The sequence below is a fragment of the Leptinotarsa decemlineata genome, unplaced genomic scaffold, assembly GCF_025532065.1.
Source record: "Leptinotarsa decemlineata unplaced genomic scaffold, Ldec_3_MD MMD2_tig00026336_RagTag_RagTag, whole genome shotgun sequence".
In the NCBI taxonomy this organism is placed as follows: domain Eukaryota; kingdom Metazoa; phylum Arthropoda; class Insecta; order Coleoptera; family Chrysomelidae; genus Leptinotarsa; species Leptinotarsa decemlineata.
The window spans coordinates 427,338-444,253 of NW_027412692.1; the positions used below are offsets into that span (position 1 = coordinate 427,338).

The 16,916-nt window shown below is 30.2% G+C and overlaps 3 protein-coding genes across 5 annotated transcripts in view; 2 read left to right on the forward strand and 1 right to left on the reverse strand.

The window, feature by feature from the left end:
* Positions 1-7,965, forward strand: LOC111517233 (E3 ubiquitin ligase Rnf121). Its single transcript, XM_023173315.2, has 7 exons — positions 1-165; positions 244-278; positions 330-471; positions 815-969; positions 2,265-2,493; positions 2,546-2,679; positions 7,633-7,965. Exons 1-7 carry the CDS (start codon positions 130-132, stop codon positions 7,853-7,855), a joined length of 954 nt encoding a protein of 317 aa, XP_023029083.2. The 5' UTR covers positions 1-129; the 3' UTR covers positions 7,856-7,965.
* On the reverse strand, positions 7,959-15,791 carry pink (WD40 repeat domain-containing protein pink). 2 transcript variants are annotated; one of them, XM_023173270.2, is made up of 6 exons: positions 15,773-15,791; positions 12,744-12,838; positions 12,570-12,680; positions 12,287-12,520; positions 9,197-11,134; positions 7,959-8,263 (listed from the first exon to the last, which is right to left on the reverse strand). In XM_023173270.2, exons 2-6 carry the CDS (start codon positions 12,825-12,827, stop codon positions 8,036-8,038), a joined length of 2,595 nt encoding a protein of 864 aa, XP_023029038.2. In that variant the 5' UTR covers positions 12,828-12,838; positions 15,773-15,791; the 3' UTR covers positions 7,959-8,035. The 2 variants fall into 2 exon arrangements, with proteins under 2 accessions (XP_023029038.2, XP_023029047.2); XM_023173279.2 differs by lacking the exons at positions 12,744-12,838; positions 15,773-15,791 and having other exon boundaries at positions 12,575-12,715.
* Positions 14,367-16,916, forward strand: part of LOC111517210 (uncharacterized) — an 18,583-nt gene continuing 16,033 nt past the window's right edge. The window contains exon 1 of one of the 2 annotated variants that reach the window (XM_023173300.2): positions 14,367-14,854. In XM_023173300.2, coding sequence (XP_023029068.2) covers positions 14,604-14,854 — 251 coding nt within the window. In that variant the 5' untranslated portion in view covers positions 14,367-14,603. The remainder of the gene's footprint in view (positions 14,855-16,916) is intronic. The other variant, XM_023173291.2, reaches the window with a different exon arrangement.

The following is a 16,916-nucleotide window of genomic DNA, read 5'->3' on the forward strand; positions in this document are numbered from 1 at the left end:
TTTTACATAGTTTGTAGTGATCCAGCGATCTGTCAAAAGAATTATGATAGGTTAACACATTTATTTGTTTCTAGTCATTTTAGTTTTCAGTAAAAAATTGTGAATTAAATAGTGTTTATCTTTAAAACAATGGATTTACATCAACCTGTAAATTTGGGAAATCGGGTAATTTATTCGTTTAGTAGTAATTAAAACTTTTTCACTCATAAGTTTTCATTATGAAATTGATTATTTTAATTGTAGAGTATGGATGAGCTCACATCCGAGGAAAAATGGAGGTAGAATGATTCTTTCTATAAGGTTCGTCTTTGACTCATTGTGTATTGCAGGTTAGAACATCAGAAATTACATGAACAACATAAAGGTCATGAAAAAATGCATGCTGAGATGGTTATAGTGCTAATTGTTACTCTGATTGTAGCCCAGTTTTGTTTAATTGAATGGAAGAAAAGGCATTACAAAAGTTATTCAGTAAGTACAAATTGATGAACTCGAGCTAGGAACACCATCATTGATCAATTTCAAATACTCTATTGAAAACACTTTTCACTCAATAGAAAAAGAATATGTCAAAATTTCATGAAAATCCTCGAGGTTACCATATTCGCTACTTTTTCCATGTTTTTCAATGCACATTTTGTGAACCAAGTCGCTGTCGAGAGACAGCATTTTTGGTCTGGTGAGGGACAAGGGACAATGATTCATTTCACCCCATAGGTTCCAAATTAAACTTATTAAATATTGTCAAATTGTGTAACATTTACCTAAATCATCCATCCCAGTATTCTTCATAATGTATTATTCGTCATTTCAGGTAGTAACTTTACTAGGAATGTGGCTAGTACCTATCGTATTGTGCCTTCGAAGTCATTGGTGGCGATTTATATTCATTTGGTTGATGTTTTCTTGTATAACAGGCCTAATTGTGAGAAAGGCTGTACAAAAACCTATAGAAAGAAGTACTCCAAGGTAATATAAACTTTTTTCTATAGCACAAAATATTTGTAAATACTTAATATTATATGTTTGAAAAAATGGAAAATCAATAAAACTGATTTGGAAATGCAAAGTCACGATAATTGAAAATTTTATAAAAATCAATATTTTCCAATTGCTATTCCTATAATCATCAATTTTTGCTCCCTCAAAATCAAGAAACAAAAAAATTAAATATGATAAACATTATTTCCAAATTTGAAAAGTTACTGCATTTCAGTCATAATTTAGACAGAGATTTATCCAACTTGTCAGTAACAATCCTATAAATTTTACTTATATTTTTTAAGGAAACAAAAATATATAAATTTAAAATGAAAGTATTCCTCCTTGGAATTTGGAAACTACCTCTGTTCCCTTTCTCGATTCCAGAAATTACAGACAATTGTAAAAATATCATTTCAGTATTTTCAGTATTGTTAACAAATTTGGTTTAATTGCAATTCATCATGTGTGCACGTCTCCTGTCCCTGCCAATTTAGATTTTCCTATATCTCAGTGTTCAGATTCTCTTGTTCTGAAAGGTTTTGAAGTCTGAATAGTTATGTGTCACTATGTAAACAAGGAGCACTGTTAACATTTTTTTTTCATTTTTGTTCATCATTTGCCAGTATTGTCAGAGTTAAAGAAGATTTCAGATTACTTTAAGTTATGAATACTATTCGGACATTGAATTTAGAACCAATTCGTTTCACCTTTTCATAAAGATCAAGAAAGAATATCACATTTAAAGGGGCTGCTTTTTTTAATGTTTGGTGTTAGTTGAGATATTACTGTTAGGTTGAATGATCTTACTTAGAAAATCCTCGAGATGATTATTATTTCCAACTTTTTTTTTTTGGGAAAGTAATTTTGTTTTCAAATTTTTCTTCTGTGGATAATATCGGCTTGGATCTATCACAAAGTGTTTTAATGATACTTATGTTACCGCTAATTTGATTTTTGAATGGAAATTTAGATATTACCTATTAGTATGTGTTTCCTTTCCATTAATACTTGTTCCAAAAATGATCTGAACATTTTGGTATCACTACATCATTAATTGTTTGAATTGATTGTTTTCCTCTACTTCTTAAGTGAATTTTATCTTGCGAATGAATCAATATACCACATACCTCCACCAACCTTTTGGGCGTTTTTTATGGGTAACTACATATTTCATTTTTTAAAGTTTGTTGATTGCAGGGGAGAAGAAACTCGTAAACCGTAATTGTTTGAACCAGTTATTCATAAGAGTTTATTTTTAATAATTTTTTGATTAATTTCAGATTAGTCTACAAATGGTTCCTGTTACTTTATAAATTAAGTTATGTTCTTGGTCTCATAGGTTACTTTATTATGATGGCCACTTTTTTTGGGTTGAATATAGTCTTTAATGCTAAAGCCAACCATTGGATGGATTGTGGATTGCTGTTCACATTTTATGGCCTGTATTATGGAGTACTTGGTAGAGATATCTCTGAGATATGTGCAGATAAAATGGCAGCTCACATTGGGGTGAATAAAACTATCAAACTATATAGTTACTATTCTGATGTTTATTTTTTAGTATTATTCTCCGCAAGGTATCAGCACTAGAAGTTTAGACCCTTCAGTTTGCGCCGTTTGTGGAAATAAACTGCTGGTTGGTGAAACTGAAGAGGGTGTTATAGAGAATACTTACAAGTTGAGTTGTGAGCATGTGTAAGTAATACATTTTTCTGTCCCTCAAACAAATAAAATTGGTTAAGAAATTGTCAGATGAACAGATGTATGTACATATGTAAATGTGCAATGCAAATGGTTGAGAATAAAATTTGTAAATATCTGATAAAACATTTAATTGGAAGCTTCATTATTGACAATACCAAAATAAAAGTGTTACTAATATCAACATATTGGAAATATGAATTCAGTAGGGTTGGATTTCTCCACATATAAAAATTACAAATGAAATTTGTAACATTTTGTCAGTCGTTATCAAAATAAAATATAAAATAATTTTCCATAGATAAGAAATACAAGCAAACAAGTAAATATATAATTAAGATAATGATGGCTTATCTGTATTTTGTCCTTGAATTTAAATGATTTCATTCACGTAAACTCTATCTTTTTTATTATTAACTTATCAATTGTTGAAAATAAAAACCATAGTAGGCAATTGAAAAAATTGAAATGTTATTCAAATATTCCATCTTAGAATTTGGATGAAGTAAAAGTAACTCATTGACATTTACAATCTCATACCAAATATTAAATAAATAAACATTTATTTATTCCCGAAAAACTTCAATGGATTATACAGAGAATTTATACAAAAAAATATTCATATATATGAATATATAACTTGAAAAGGATTTATTTCAGAATTTGTCTAATTGATAACAAACCCATATGATTATGTAAATTAATATAACAGACATTTGATAATTCAATAAAGGCAATTATTCCCTTATAATATGTAGATTTTCTGGAAAATACAGATTTAAACTTCTTTATTAACAAATTATTGAACTGTCTTGTTTGATGATCATGTATGTTCTATAAATTTTATATTGAAATGTTTGTTTTATAAAGGAAACGTGCATACTTTTAATTTATAAATAGAATTTATGTTGAGTAAACACTTTGGTTTATATTGATTTTCAGTTGGTTCTAAGAAAGGTAGATAGGCTTCATTTTGTAAACTCCTTAACGTTTTCAAAGTGATATTTGAAGCAGTTTCCCATTTACTAAGTAGATACTGTTTATATTGAATTAATGAGAGAAGTAAATTAGCTTCAAGTGCTTCAAAGAAATATGGTTAATTATTTTATATATATTCACAATGTAAATCTTTTTGAACTACTTTAATCTGAATATTCCACAAAAAAGTTTCATCTATATGTTAACTTAAAAGCTGAACACTAGTGGGCCTTTCAATTTTGATGTGTATTGATAAAAAGCCGTGTCTTACACGGCTCTTCATCAATAAGCATTAAAAAAGATTTTCTGAAATTCAAAGTCAATTTGTGTGTATTTGTTTCGAATCAGCTTCCATTTATTGTTATATTGTCAACTTGCATTGTAATAATTCAAAGTTGTATCATCAGCAAATAGTACTAATTTCCAGAAAGCTGCAATTCCGAAATACAATTTATATAAATGAAAAAGAATAAAAATCCCTGCAGTACTCCATAATGTTTTTTAATGAACTTTTCTTATTTTCCGAAGACACACATTGCGTCCTACCTCTTGAATAATTTTGAAACCATAAAAATGCAATGCAATATCAAATAATGTGTTCAACAAAATTTCATGATTAACAGTATCAAAAGCTTTACAGAGTTTTAATGACGGAAGTCCACATATTTTACACTCATCTAATTCTAACCGAATATTTGAAATAATTTCCAAAGCCCCACATTCTGTATCACTGGACCTTCGAAAGCTATATTGATTTGGTTACAAAAAATGAATGTATTCTAATTATTTCAATAATGTGTTATATAGGGGCTTCTGAACTTTGACAATTTATAAGGCCATCTTATTGAAGCTACATCTATAAAAGCAGTTGTCATTTATTCATTATGTTTTGCCAAATCACCATGGTCTGATATAGCATTCAACAACACATGCAAATAATAAATTTGTTAAAAACCCGTTACATTGCTCCTTCAAGAATTTTGGTAAAACAGAATTTATTCTAATACTTTTCTTTTTTTGAATTAGCAAAACTTTTACCAATTGTCAATTTTTAAGGAATTTAACCAGAGTCAAACGAAATATAAACAGTTTAAGAAGCAGAGGTGACAATTATGATAGAACTTTCTTTATAATTTTATTTGTAATATTTAGTTATTCGTTTACGGGCAAGCCCATTTAAAACATAAATTACAATGTTGAATTATAATTAAAATAAAATCAGATAAGGTACTGAATTACAAATTGCAACTAAGAATAGCTCAAAAGGGGTTAATTTTAGAGTATAAAACGACAAAAAACAATGAGCGACAATAAAACATATACTACATATACTGCCTTAAACAATATACTAAAACATTAAAGCACAGTATTTCGTAAATTCGCAAATCGTAAATCATGCAAAAAGATGTTGAACATCTCAAGATCAACGTTACTATATATTGGCTAATTGTAATATTCTTGGAATGCAGCTATTGAATATGTGGTTCAAACGATAAAATGGTACATAAAATGTTTGTTGCTGTCGAGTTAAGCGGTTTTGAACATGAAGATGAATATTATCAAATCCAGAGGCTTTTTGTGTACTCTAATCATCAATTATATCTTCTATCACATCATATGTTACTGGGTTCAAAAAAAGTCATATTTCATAACTATAGTCATAGTCAAAAGCGCTGAAATTTAAGGAATTAGATAAAGTTGAGGAAGCTTTTCTAACAATGTCACACGTTTCCCTCAAGATGAAAATGAATACCCTTTTCATTCAATTTTTTATTTTACTTTAATAAAACTGACATTGGGTGGTCTATTCGCCATTGTTAATGAAAAAGTAGCACACTTATTGAGAAAGAAATCATCAATAATATTTTATTCCAATAATAAACATTACAGCCTTAAACTTGAGTGTATTACAAAAAATAGGACAGAAAAAAATGTTTATAGAGGTAGTTTTGTAACCTTATTAATTCTTGACTTGGCAAAGTGCCAATATATGAGGATTGTTCCAGAGCTACTCGACCTTATGTATAGATGGCGTTGTTTTTAATAATATGACGCGAACATGTTTAAGTAGCACATTAAAAGAGGATATCAGACAACTGATGCTACTAAAACTGAACATTAACTGAACACCTGTCGTAAAACATTATCAAACTAATTTAACGATTTAGTGATATGAAAATTCCCAGTGTCTGAAAGTTACTTTTTCAAAAATTGGCTGATTCAGGAAAAAAAAATATCTGGGAAGAAAAGACTCATGTTTACAATAAATTCTGCCATTCAATAGACACCAAACGAGAAAATGGTTACTTGAAAACTGAAAGATAAAATGATAAGTTTATAATCAATATTAAAATTTGTATTTTTCTTTTGAAAAAGATATGTAAGAATTCATTCATTGCCACTAATATAATCCACGAAATAATATGGATGGCAGATTTGTATGCCTGATCTGTTTAAAATCTGTTTTTCCATTAATCAGCTGTCGCCCCCATACGAATGACAACTCTCAGAAGTTGACAAACTTGTGCGTAGTTGTAGACGAAAAATCTGACACAAAAACCTGCAACCCCAGATAACTATTTTGATACACTTGATGAATATTACTGGAGTTTTTCCCAACACCAAATCGTTGTTTTCAACACCTCGACACGTGTTTCAAACACCAAGTGATCATCTTCAAAGAGGAAGAACAAAGCAAGTAAAGTAATAATTAGATTTTCAATTGGGTTTTGGGATGTTCAACTGATAATTATATTCAACAAACTGTTGAATAATCAGTTATTTATAGCCAGTCGAATTTTTATTTCACAAAAATTAGTAATATGTTTGATTTTTAATTTTACGTGGGATAAATCCTGCAGGCCACTTTTGTAAAGTGGTATATTAATAGTTCCAGGTGTTTACATATACAATGGGGAATGTTCCTCCTGACGAAAATCAAGTAGTTTTCATAAAACAACAAATTTTAAACTTATCATTTCAACCTTTTTCTTTAAAAACTTATTTAAATACTTAAAAAATAGGAATGAAATAATGCATTCAACATTCAAAGGGATTCGTTTCTATTTCACCATTGGCAACATCGGTTATAGCTAATAAAGGGCAATGAATCTGTTACCTGTATGAGACAAACAAAGATGACATATTTCAGAGGCGTGCTGTTCTGTTTACTTATGTTCCGAGTTATTCTGTGACATATGACATTTTGTGCACCTAACCTATCTTCCTCTATATAAATAAATAACAAAACAACTGTTGTTAATGTGGCTTGTGGAGGTGGTATTGAACTATAATTTATATTTTGCCTTAATTGTTTATATATAAACATAATATCTAAGTACATATAAATTATTTCAACTTGATATAGGCGCTGTTGCCAATATGTGAATTAGAAACAAATCTCTTTAAAAATTGAAACCCAACATTTGAAACATCAATTTGAATACTTTTCGAAGTGAATTTGAAAAACTCATGAATTAATCTCAACTTTATTTTGTTCAAACTTGCATTTGCTGTAATAACCCAAATTGAGGAACATGCCCCATTGAAAATATATGTAAAATAAAATAAGAAACGACTTCACAATGATACAATTCAAGCCACAAGAAAAGTTGAATTTTTAACCCTCGATCAACATAAAACTAGTTTATATGAAAAATCTTTATATGCTTCCTTCTCATATCAATACAGACAAACTTCAACAAATCTAAGAAAGAACTGAAATTTTTAGTTCAGACCAGTTTTTATTCAGTCTCAGATTATATGGTATGTTGTAGGTGTAATTTAATATTGTATATGATTGTATTTGTTACATTACTTGTGATATATCGTTAAAGAAATTTTTGATTTGGTATATTATTAGCACAAGCTATTAATTTTTGATAAAAATATTTCATTTTTATTATCTCCTGATTACATAGAAAATATATCGGCTATACCTAAATTTTTACTGACTTTTGTTCTTTTTAGATTTCATGAATTCTGCATAAGAGGGTGGTGTATAGTCGGCAAAAAACAAACATGCCCGTATTGTAAGGAAAAAGTGGATCTTAAGAAAATGTTCTCGAATCCGTGGGAGAAACCTCACGTACTTTTTGGTCAACTTCTGGATTGGATTAGGTGGCTGGTAGCATGGCAGCCAATGATTCTTTTCCTAGTGCAAGGAATCAACTGGGTATTAGGTCTGGAATGAATTTTGGCCTTCATTGGACATACAATAGGATGAATGAACTGTTTCTATGTTTATAAGTTACCTGATTGTTGTGATTTTAAATTATTCATAATAAAAACTCGTGTGGTGAACATTTTAATTTATTTCAACTTTTTGGTATAAAAATATAATACTTGTTGATGTTCTTTTCATTTCAAAATTTCAGGTGTTCATTATACAAATATTACAAATGGTACTATTTGTTGTATAACATATGCTGTGGTAACTATGACCATTATCACATTTCTTTGTCTCGCCTAGAACAGACGTATTTACAGGTAAATCACAAACAGGACAAGTTTCCGTTGGGAAGTTGATTTTTCCATTACAAACTTCCAAATCATTTCCCAAATACCTTTTCTGAATAAATCTTCCAATCATCTCTCCGAACTGAAAATAAAGTGTACTTAAGAAATGTAGAAGTCTCCATTGATTGGGCTAAAATTGTTTATATTCTAACAATAAGATTAAAACCACTTTTTGTGAAGCTTTACCAATCTTTTTAGTTTTTTCCAAATCTGCATGTTCTTTTTATAGTGACCTTTCTCAGTTCTTTTTATATTATTTCTGCATTTTATATTATATACGTTTGAGATATCTATTTTCTAAAGTCAGGCAGCTGCTCTTTCAAATTATTTTGAAATAGGTAATCAATTTACATTGGTGTTCTATTATCGGTACAAATCAATGTTTTTATATTGTTCATTTTTCTTTGAACCTTCAACATTTTGCAAAACATTTATTGCATCAGAGGAGTCTTTCAAAGAATACCAGTAAAACTTTTTTTTTGATGTCTATGTCATTTATTTCTGTTGCATGTCTTCAGCAGGTTCTTCAATCAAATTATTTTTTATCTCAACTAATCCTTTGGGATTGGATTTCAAAATGGAAACATATTGGATTACTTTGGATTGGATTGAGTTTATAAAAACATTGGTAACTGGTCATGTTCTTTCCTCTTAAATGCTTGTATCATGTCGCAGTGAAAAAACTTTGTCATCATAAAGATTTGCGGAGTAAAAAAATTACTGATTCTGTCACGGGACTGTCTCTATTTTGATAATTCATTCACCAACAGCACGTTATCACTTGAAACATAAAAAACAGAAACCGATGCTGTGGTCACTATTTGTGAAGTCAATATTTAACAATAACATTCGACATCCCATTTTTTTTCAACTGAATTATCACAAAAATTGGTTGTTCTTGTTCTACCAAAGAAACCTTGAAGGTTTGATTGGTACCAATGCTATCAAATTTTAATACTTAGATATAAGTACTTTACCCTATACAAATACAAATGGAAAATAATGGGTACATTACCTCTATCGAATTTTCACTGTTCACAACTTTCTCCATAAAATTTAAAGCCAGTCGTTGATCATTACATGTAGTTGTGAAGATGCAACTCTGATAAAATCTTGCATCCAAGTGTCCTCCAGGTATAAACCGCGAATAATGTTTCAACAATCTAACTGCATTTTTGGACCCAATAGATTCGACCATGAGAAGGCCAAACTCCGACCAAGTTAGCGCATCATCAATATCAATGTTATTCCCACAATTTAAGCAATAACCTTTTTTTAGTTTTACAAACAATTTAATGATTTCATCCCAAGCATCGTAGGTTAACATTCCCGTGAATTCTTTAAATACTTCCTTGTCGCTGAATTGTGTAATCACAGGGAGGTTGAGCATGACCTCATGAAGGCTGTTGACCTTTAATTTATACTTATACAAATAAGGAATGTTGCTTAAGTATTCATTCTTATTATCTACATGATCAAAGAGTTTACAAGCTAATTTATAGTGATCTATTTTTTTGGTATGAGCTTTGGGTAGTGGAAAGTTGCAGAGACAAATCAAATTTTCTCTCTTGGTACTAGCCACAAGAGAATCGATAACATATTGTAGAGAGTTCGTATTAATATTGTCAATGATAGAATGATCTTTATCTATCTGCTTTAATATCTGTTCTTGGCACCAGAAGGTGGCATCATCATCATCTTTTTCTTTGACAAATTCAATAAATTGCTTAAAATGAGATAACAGATTGTCAAAACTTAAACTCGTTAATATTTTGCAGGTTCCTGTCAATTCAACATTTTTGTGAGTTTTATTCAGAACATATTGTCTATAAAGAGCCATAATATTATTGTCCACCCCAATATTTATATTTCCGTTTTCATTTGTGTCTTTACTGCTTTTAATTAGCTTTTGTGAATCATCAAAATGCTCACCATTGAACGTCAAAACTGTCTCTGGTAAATAACTGCTGCTGTTGCTTTCACTTGATTCAAATGAATACTGATTTTCAATAACGATTCCATTTTCTAACTTAATTCCAGAACTTTGTTTTTTATAACAACCTTCTAAAATATCCATAATTGGTTGAAGTCTATTCAACATATCTCTGGCTTCTATTTCAACAAGCTTTGTCTTCAAAACGGCTAAGACATGGATTTTTTCGGATTTTTCCATCAAAGCACTCAAGTCATCACTATAATATAGGCAAAGTTCTGAACACAAGTAATACTGTCTGTTAACTAAAGTAGCAATAAGTAAATTTTCGAGTGATTGCAAAGAAACTATATTCATTTGTAGACCCTTCCTCCATATATAAATATATGAATCAATTATTCTAATATCTACAATATTTGTGAAAGTATTACTCCAAAACTGCAGTTTACTTTTTTCAGGTTCAAAAAAATACAGACCACTAGCATCATGAGTTAGAATAAACTTTTCAAAAACCGGATATATTTTTCCAAAGTTAAATTTTTTTGAAATAAGTCTTTCAAGATTCGGCTTATTAATGTGCAATGTTGCATTAGGAGAATCTTCAATAACCACTATATCAGATGGTTCTTGGTCGAAAGAATGCCTGAACTGATAGGTTACAAGAACAGATCCTTCAAAGTTTGCCTCCCACAGTCTTGAACCAGGTCTGGCACAGAAAATTTTGGTTGTATCACTTAAAGGCGAGGAAAAATCTTCACCTTCTTTTATTGTCTTATAACCACCTCCAACAGGATGATAAGATTCAAGAGGTTGTATAATTTTGTCATTTGAAAAACAAGCTCCAAAGTTTCCATCTCTAAGTTTTTTGCCTATTTGTTTGAACTGTTCTTTTTCAGTATTGCATAAATAAGTACGTGTTTTAGTTGATATTAATAAATAGCTTTTATATGTATCTATCTGAGTTATACTTGAATCTAGATGCATGAGAATAGTGGACGGAGTTTGGAAAATGGTCTTAGTCTGAAAAAAAAGTTGGTGATAGTCATATATTTAAGTCATGAAGGAACTACAAAATTCGAATGTTAGTATAACATTGAAATTACCTAACACACATTTCATGTAACCAAATTATTTTCTCAAATTTGAAAGTAGTTCAACAGGATGGCAATATCAAATAATTACTTTCAAAACTATTTAAGTAGTCTTGAAGCAAATTAAAAATTTCAATATCTGGACTTCCACTAAATTTTCATTTTTTTTTATATTCACTAATGAAATACTTTACTGTCCCATGATCAATAATCTCAAGATGAAATTTGTCACAAGCAACAACTTTTTGCGATACGGTCACTCAAAACCTGAACGTGCCCCAATGTCCCATTTTGACATATCTGTTACCCCTGTTCAGCTAACAGAACCACTTTGAATTTATATGATAAATCAAATATATTTTATTGTCAGAAGAAAATGACATCTTATAGACAAAGATTTTTCAGTAGTATATGATCTTTATGTATAGACAAGGCGGAAGGGATGCTTATTTTTGTAGGAGACTCTTCTTGTTATCTTCCAAACTTGAAGAACAGATAAAGTGATTTGTTTATCTCATATTCCTAGCAGTTCAAAATTGAGTCTTTGATATGTCCCTGAATCAAGGAATGATTGACAAATTTGTATTATTACCAATGCAACAAAAAAAAGTCAATTGTAATTGTAAAATTATGTTTCAAAAATAAGTGTGGATATAACAGTATAGAAAAATAGACAAATGAATCAAGATCTACTTGCATCTGATGAAAATAAAATTATTCAAAGAATCAATCGACATCTTTGACTTTTGTATGGTCTTGTTTCTGAAAGTTGACACCTGTGAAAAAACTGTACTTCTGATTGTTATGTGTGTTGCGGTTTTCATTCATCAAGTTCTGTTCTTACTGTGGAATGAGGAATCTTTAGGGTCATATCACACCGAGTACTGACAAAAAATGAACAAGTAAGGCCTTTTACATTTGAGAGCAGAAATGAAATAGTTTCAGTCAAAGTAACTGTAATCTCTAATATTTTCCTGTAACCTCCCTATTATAATTAAATCCTAACAAAAGACTACGCTATTTTCTAGGGACAAATTCATGGAACGTGTTGAACAAGAGCTTAAAATCTATATTATCTCACCAATAATGAAGTAATTGCCACAACAGATACTTTTCCAACATCATCTCCGCAGTACAAATCATTTCCATGCCACTTCATCACAGTTATATTATTTCCCTCGTGTTCATTATATACAAGAGGCCTTATATTCCCGTCAACAAAAAAGTTTTCGAAAATTATCACAAGGCCTCTGGAACTAGCTACTGCCAAGTTTTTTTCATTTAATGATATCCCCACTTGAATAGTTGGACCCTCCTGAAAAATTATGGGTCAGGTAGAATATCACACTGTAATTTGAACCTACCTTACTCGGAATAAGTCTTAAAAATTCGCATGGTTTACGTTTGAAAATATAAATGCCTCCACTACTGGCCCCGAAAATTATATAGTGAAGAGAGACATCAAAACTCATCAGCTGAAATTATATCAAAAGCTTTTTTTCATTTTATATATAAAAACATTGCCTCCTCTCACTGACCTTAATTCGTTGCATAGACTTGAACGTTTCGCATATCACGGCATTTAAAGTACTTGAATATTCAACTAAAACATACCTATCCATTTTTTGCACATCTACAAGAAAAGTAGGTTATGTTTTTATTTTATTTTCGGTTAATAATGTTGCCATCACTGGAAAAACACTTGCTGACTGGTGACTCTATCAGAAGTGTCTAATTCACCACCCTACGTCAATAAATCAATCAAATATACTTTATTGTCTGAAGAACTACATCTTGTAGACAAAGTCATAAATAATATGTAAGATACAAAAATCTACATAAAAAAACATACACAATGTAAACAAAATACAATAAACATAAGCAAAATTGAATAAAAAAAAATGTTCACAATCATTGTTGTATATTTTTGTTTCCTACTTTTGAATATGGAATAAATTAATAGTTCAAACATTTTAAAGTAAAAGTTTCTCTAAAAGAAAGAAAGTTGAATGCAATCATACCTATCATTTTATTACATTATACATTTTATATGAAATTACGAAATAGTAACTTCGTTACAATCTAAAATTAAACTTTCTCAAATACAAACAAGATCTTCAGATGATGTGGTGCTGCAGGTTTTTCCGGTTTTTTTTTTGCAGCTGAAAAAGCAAATGCGCCACTGGAATCAATGGAGTCGCCCCGTTGCGCCAATTAATTTTTATTGTTGTTTTTATTTTTATCGTTGATTTAATTACGAAAAAAAAATTCTATATACTTATAATTATTCGTTTCAAGTTGTATCCTCGTTTCAATACAAGCTAATTTCGCGACAAGTTTTATATCATATACATTGTGAAAAGGTAATTCTCGCGACCAACTTTCATATCATATAGCTTGTGTAATGTGAAAAATTGATGGGTTTGACTCAATTCATATTTCATTTTCTTCTTTCCAAAGCTGGTGAGTTATTGCTTGTATTTGAGAAAGTTTAATTTTAGATTGTAACGAAGTTACTATTACCGCGTACAGAACTTATTCATCTTCGAATAGTCGAGAAAACGAGTATTCTCGTATAATCGTATTCAAACCACTGTTGATGAAGCTACTGTGTTAGCGAAACATATTGTGATATATTTTTCAAAAAAAAATTGTGGAGATCAAATTGTGAGGTGTAGTTTATGAAATCAAAATTATAAAAGAGCTAATATCTCTGAGATTCAAAAAAAACAAGATTAAAAATTCTTATGTGGCTTGAAGAGTCACAATACTCGTATTCTAGTATACTCGTATTCAAATCACTGTTGATAGAACTGCTGTGTTAGCGAAACATGTCATGATATATTTTTCAAATAAAGTTTGTGGAGATCAAATCGTGAGGTGTAGTTTATGAAATTACTGTTGATCTTCATCAAGTAACTGCCGATTCAATCAGATTTTAATTTTGAGTAGGGCATTATTGTAAAAGGCTGTACTTTGCTACCGAGCTCATCATTGATTTTTGTGAATCTAGACCAACTATGTAATATGCTGCGTGTTGAAGTTGTCGATAGACATAAATTATAAATTTAGCGTTTTTGTCACATTATCTTGCAATGGTCGGACGTGCGACTAGTCACTGCAATAACGATAAATGTCCAGTTATTTTCATAAAATTTATACAGTTGGAGACATTGAACACTTGGAAATAGTAGAAAGTGCAATGGACATGAAGTACTGGTAAAATATTCCAGTGATTCAATTCTTTAACGTTCTTAATTTGTTATCATTTTTTCACACTTCAAAAACTAGTTGTAAGTTCAACTACTATTTTCGTAAATGGTATGTGAATGATTTAAATATAATAATATCAAACAAAGGTGTTGATAGAGGATTGTTTTGGAAACATTTTTGGCAAAATGGATTTGTCAACTAGTAATCAAAATTCGCCAAACCATCTACAGTTTTTGAAGAGTTGTAACAAGTCGTCTTCTCCAAATACCTCTTGTTTTCTTGTTGAACAAGATGTCAATGAAAATTCTGCGAACCATCTACAGTTTTTGAAGAGTTCTAGCAGATCAGTTTCTCCCAATACCTCCTTTTTCCTTGCTGAACATGATGTTGATATCATAGAAGCTGACCAAATTAACTTTGGAAATGATGAATCTTGGTAAGTAGCATAAAATAATGAATTGAAATTTGTTCTAATGAAAACACTTTTCCTACGCCAGAAGCAATTTTTTGGCTAAGACTTCCTCATTTGATGATGCTAACTTGGTTGGCGATAGGTACGTCCAGATATTATTCTGGTGTGTGGAAAAATAATAATAGTGAGTTTATTCAATTGTAATAGCTAAATAAACTCACTTAGCTTTGCTGAGCTTTAGCACTCGAGGTTCCAATTCTACCTATCATGAAGGTTTTTTCATTAACAAGTAAGAGGAGTGATACAAATAAGATGTAGAAAAGGCACTGAAGCTGAATATCAGAAAAAGTGTTCAGAGTAGCTTCTCGAAAGCTATAATTTCGAATTCAATAAGCACAAAATGATAGTTGTCAATCTAGAAATAACATGACACTGAGAAGTATTTTGATGATTTCTTTGATACTATAACTTTTAGTTGTGTCAAACCTTTGGTTCATCTGAATTTGACTTTTTTAAATCAATTTAAAAACTCTTTGTCTTGACAGTTTTTTAAATTTATTTTCAATGCTCAATCTCTCCTAATTTCTACTTCTAATGAAAAATTTAAATATTTCAGTAGAAGACCAAAATAATAGTGATATAACCAAATGAGAAACAAATCGGAAAATAAAAAATTACAAAACAACCAATAAAAAATTTGAAAGTCATGCCATTACACTACACTAGACTACATTACTAGACCCTGTCATATTTTCATCACAAAAGTCTATTTTTACCAGTTTTGTCAGTGATTATTTGAGTATATCTGTCAAACTGTTTCAAGATTTCTGAGGATAATAAAATTTGTTGAATTGCATATTAGTTTCATTGAAGAACGCCTTTTGAGGTAAAATGTCATATTCTATATCTACCATCTACTAAAATTTTTCAGAAAAATCTTACCAAACCTAAGTCTCTTGTTAAATCGCAATACCCGTGCTGTCAATTAGAAATTTTCTCTCTGAAACTGTCAGTTTCCTCTATTGGCCAGATAGAATTGTCACTGATATAGAAAAGTCAGGCCAGTAATAATAATAATATCTTTATTGGTCTTGAGAAACACAATGTTTATAGACATGTCAAAACAAATGGCGCAATTAAAATCAGGCTATATACATCTTAAGATTCCACAATCAATGGTGGTCATGAATTGAGAAAGAAAAATACGAAGACATACTCATTAAAACAAATCAACATACTCATTGAAACAAATTACATTACATGATTGAATTTGAGAATTAGATGGTAATCATAAGGTTGAAAAAATTATATTGAGATCATCAAGAATATCAAGATCGTTAAGAAGTTCAGTACAAACATTTGATTTAAATTACAATACACATACATATTAGTCAACTGGGAACACACCTATTATTTAGGTGTCCACATTGAAGGCATCTCTATTCAATTGAACACTTCCATAAAATTCATTGATATCATAGAGAGGATTTTCAGTTGAGAAAAACTTCAGAAAGTAATCTATTGAATGACAAATTGCGAAAGTCTAGTGGCAGAGTATTGTATAGCTTAAGGCCAATATTGTCAGTCCTTTTCAGTCTATTTGCTTGCATGACTAGGTCTGATTTATTTCTAGTATCATGATGGTGTATGTCTGTACGATAGGTATAATTATTTATATTTAGTCGAATATGTAGTAGGTTTTCATAAACAATGACAGAATACAGTGTCATTATTTTGAGATTTTTAAATATCGGACGGCAAGTTTCATCCCATCTGGCAGAAGTTATACCTCTTACAGCGAATTTCTGCATGATAAACACTTTTTCCAGATGACATTTTGATGCACTGCCCCAGTAAATGAACCATTTCCAGTGTCACTATTTTTATTCGGGTTTGAAGGCCGTGGGATTTTTTTCATGGAATTTCCTGAAATTTTTTCCGAATGAACCATTCTTAAAAATTTCAAGCCATTTGTAACATCATCAGCTTTTTGCCATTTTTGGTGATTAAGTTTTATTTATTTATTCAGACAGAAAATTAAACCCTTTTTTGTAGAAATATATAATAGATACAAATTCAACCTAAC

Excerpts from the sequence above, each read along its gene's own strand:
- LOC111517233 (XM_023173315.2), top strand. The coding sequence starts at position 130 with ATGGATTTACATCAACCTGTAAATTTGGGAAATCGG. Across the intron at positions 166-243 it reads CTGTAAATTTGGGAAATCGG|AGTATGGATGAGCTCACATC; the intron begins GTAATTTATTCG and ends TTTTAATTGTAG. Across the intron at positions 472-814 it reads GGCATTACAAAAGTTATTCA|GTAGTAACTTTACTAGGAAT; the intron begins GTAAGTACAAAT and ends TCGTCATTTCAG.
- pink (XM_023173270.2), bottom strand. The coding sequence starts at position 12,827 with ATGGATAGGTATGTTTTAGTTGAATATTCAAGTACTTTAAATGCCGTG. Across the intron at positions 12,681-12,743 it reads AGTCTATGCAACGAATTAAG|CTGATGAGTTTTGATGTCTC; the intron begins GTCAGTGAGAGG and ends ATATAATTTCAG. Across the intron at positions 11,135-12,286 it reads TGGCAATTACTTCATTATTG|ACTAAGACCATTTTCCAAAC; the intron begins GTGAGATAATAT and ends CTTTTTTTTCAG.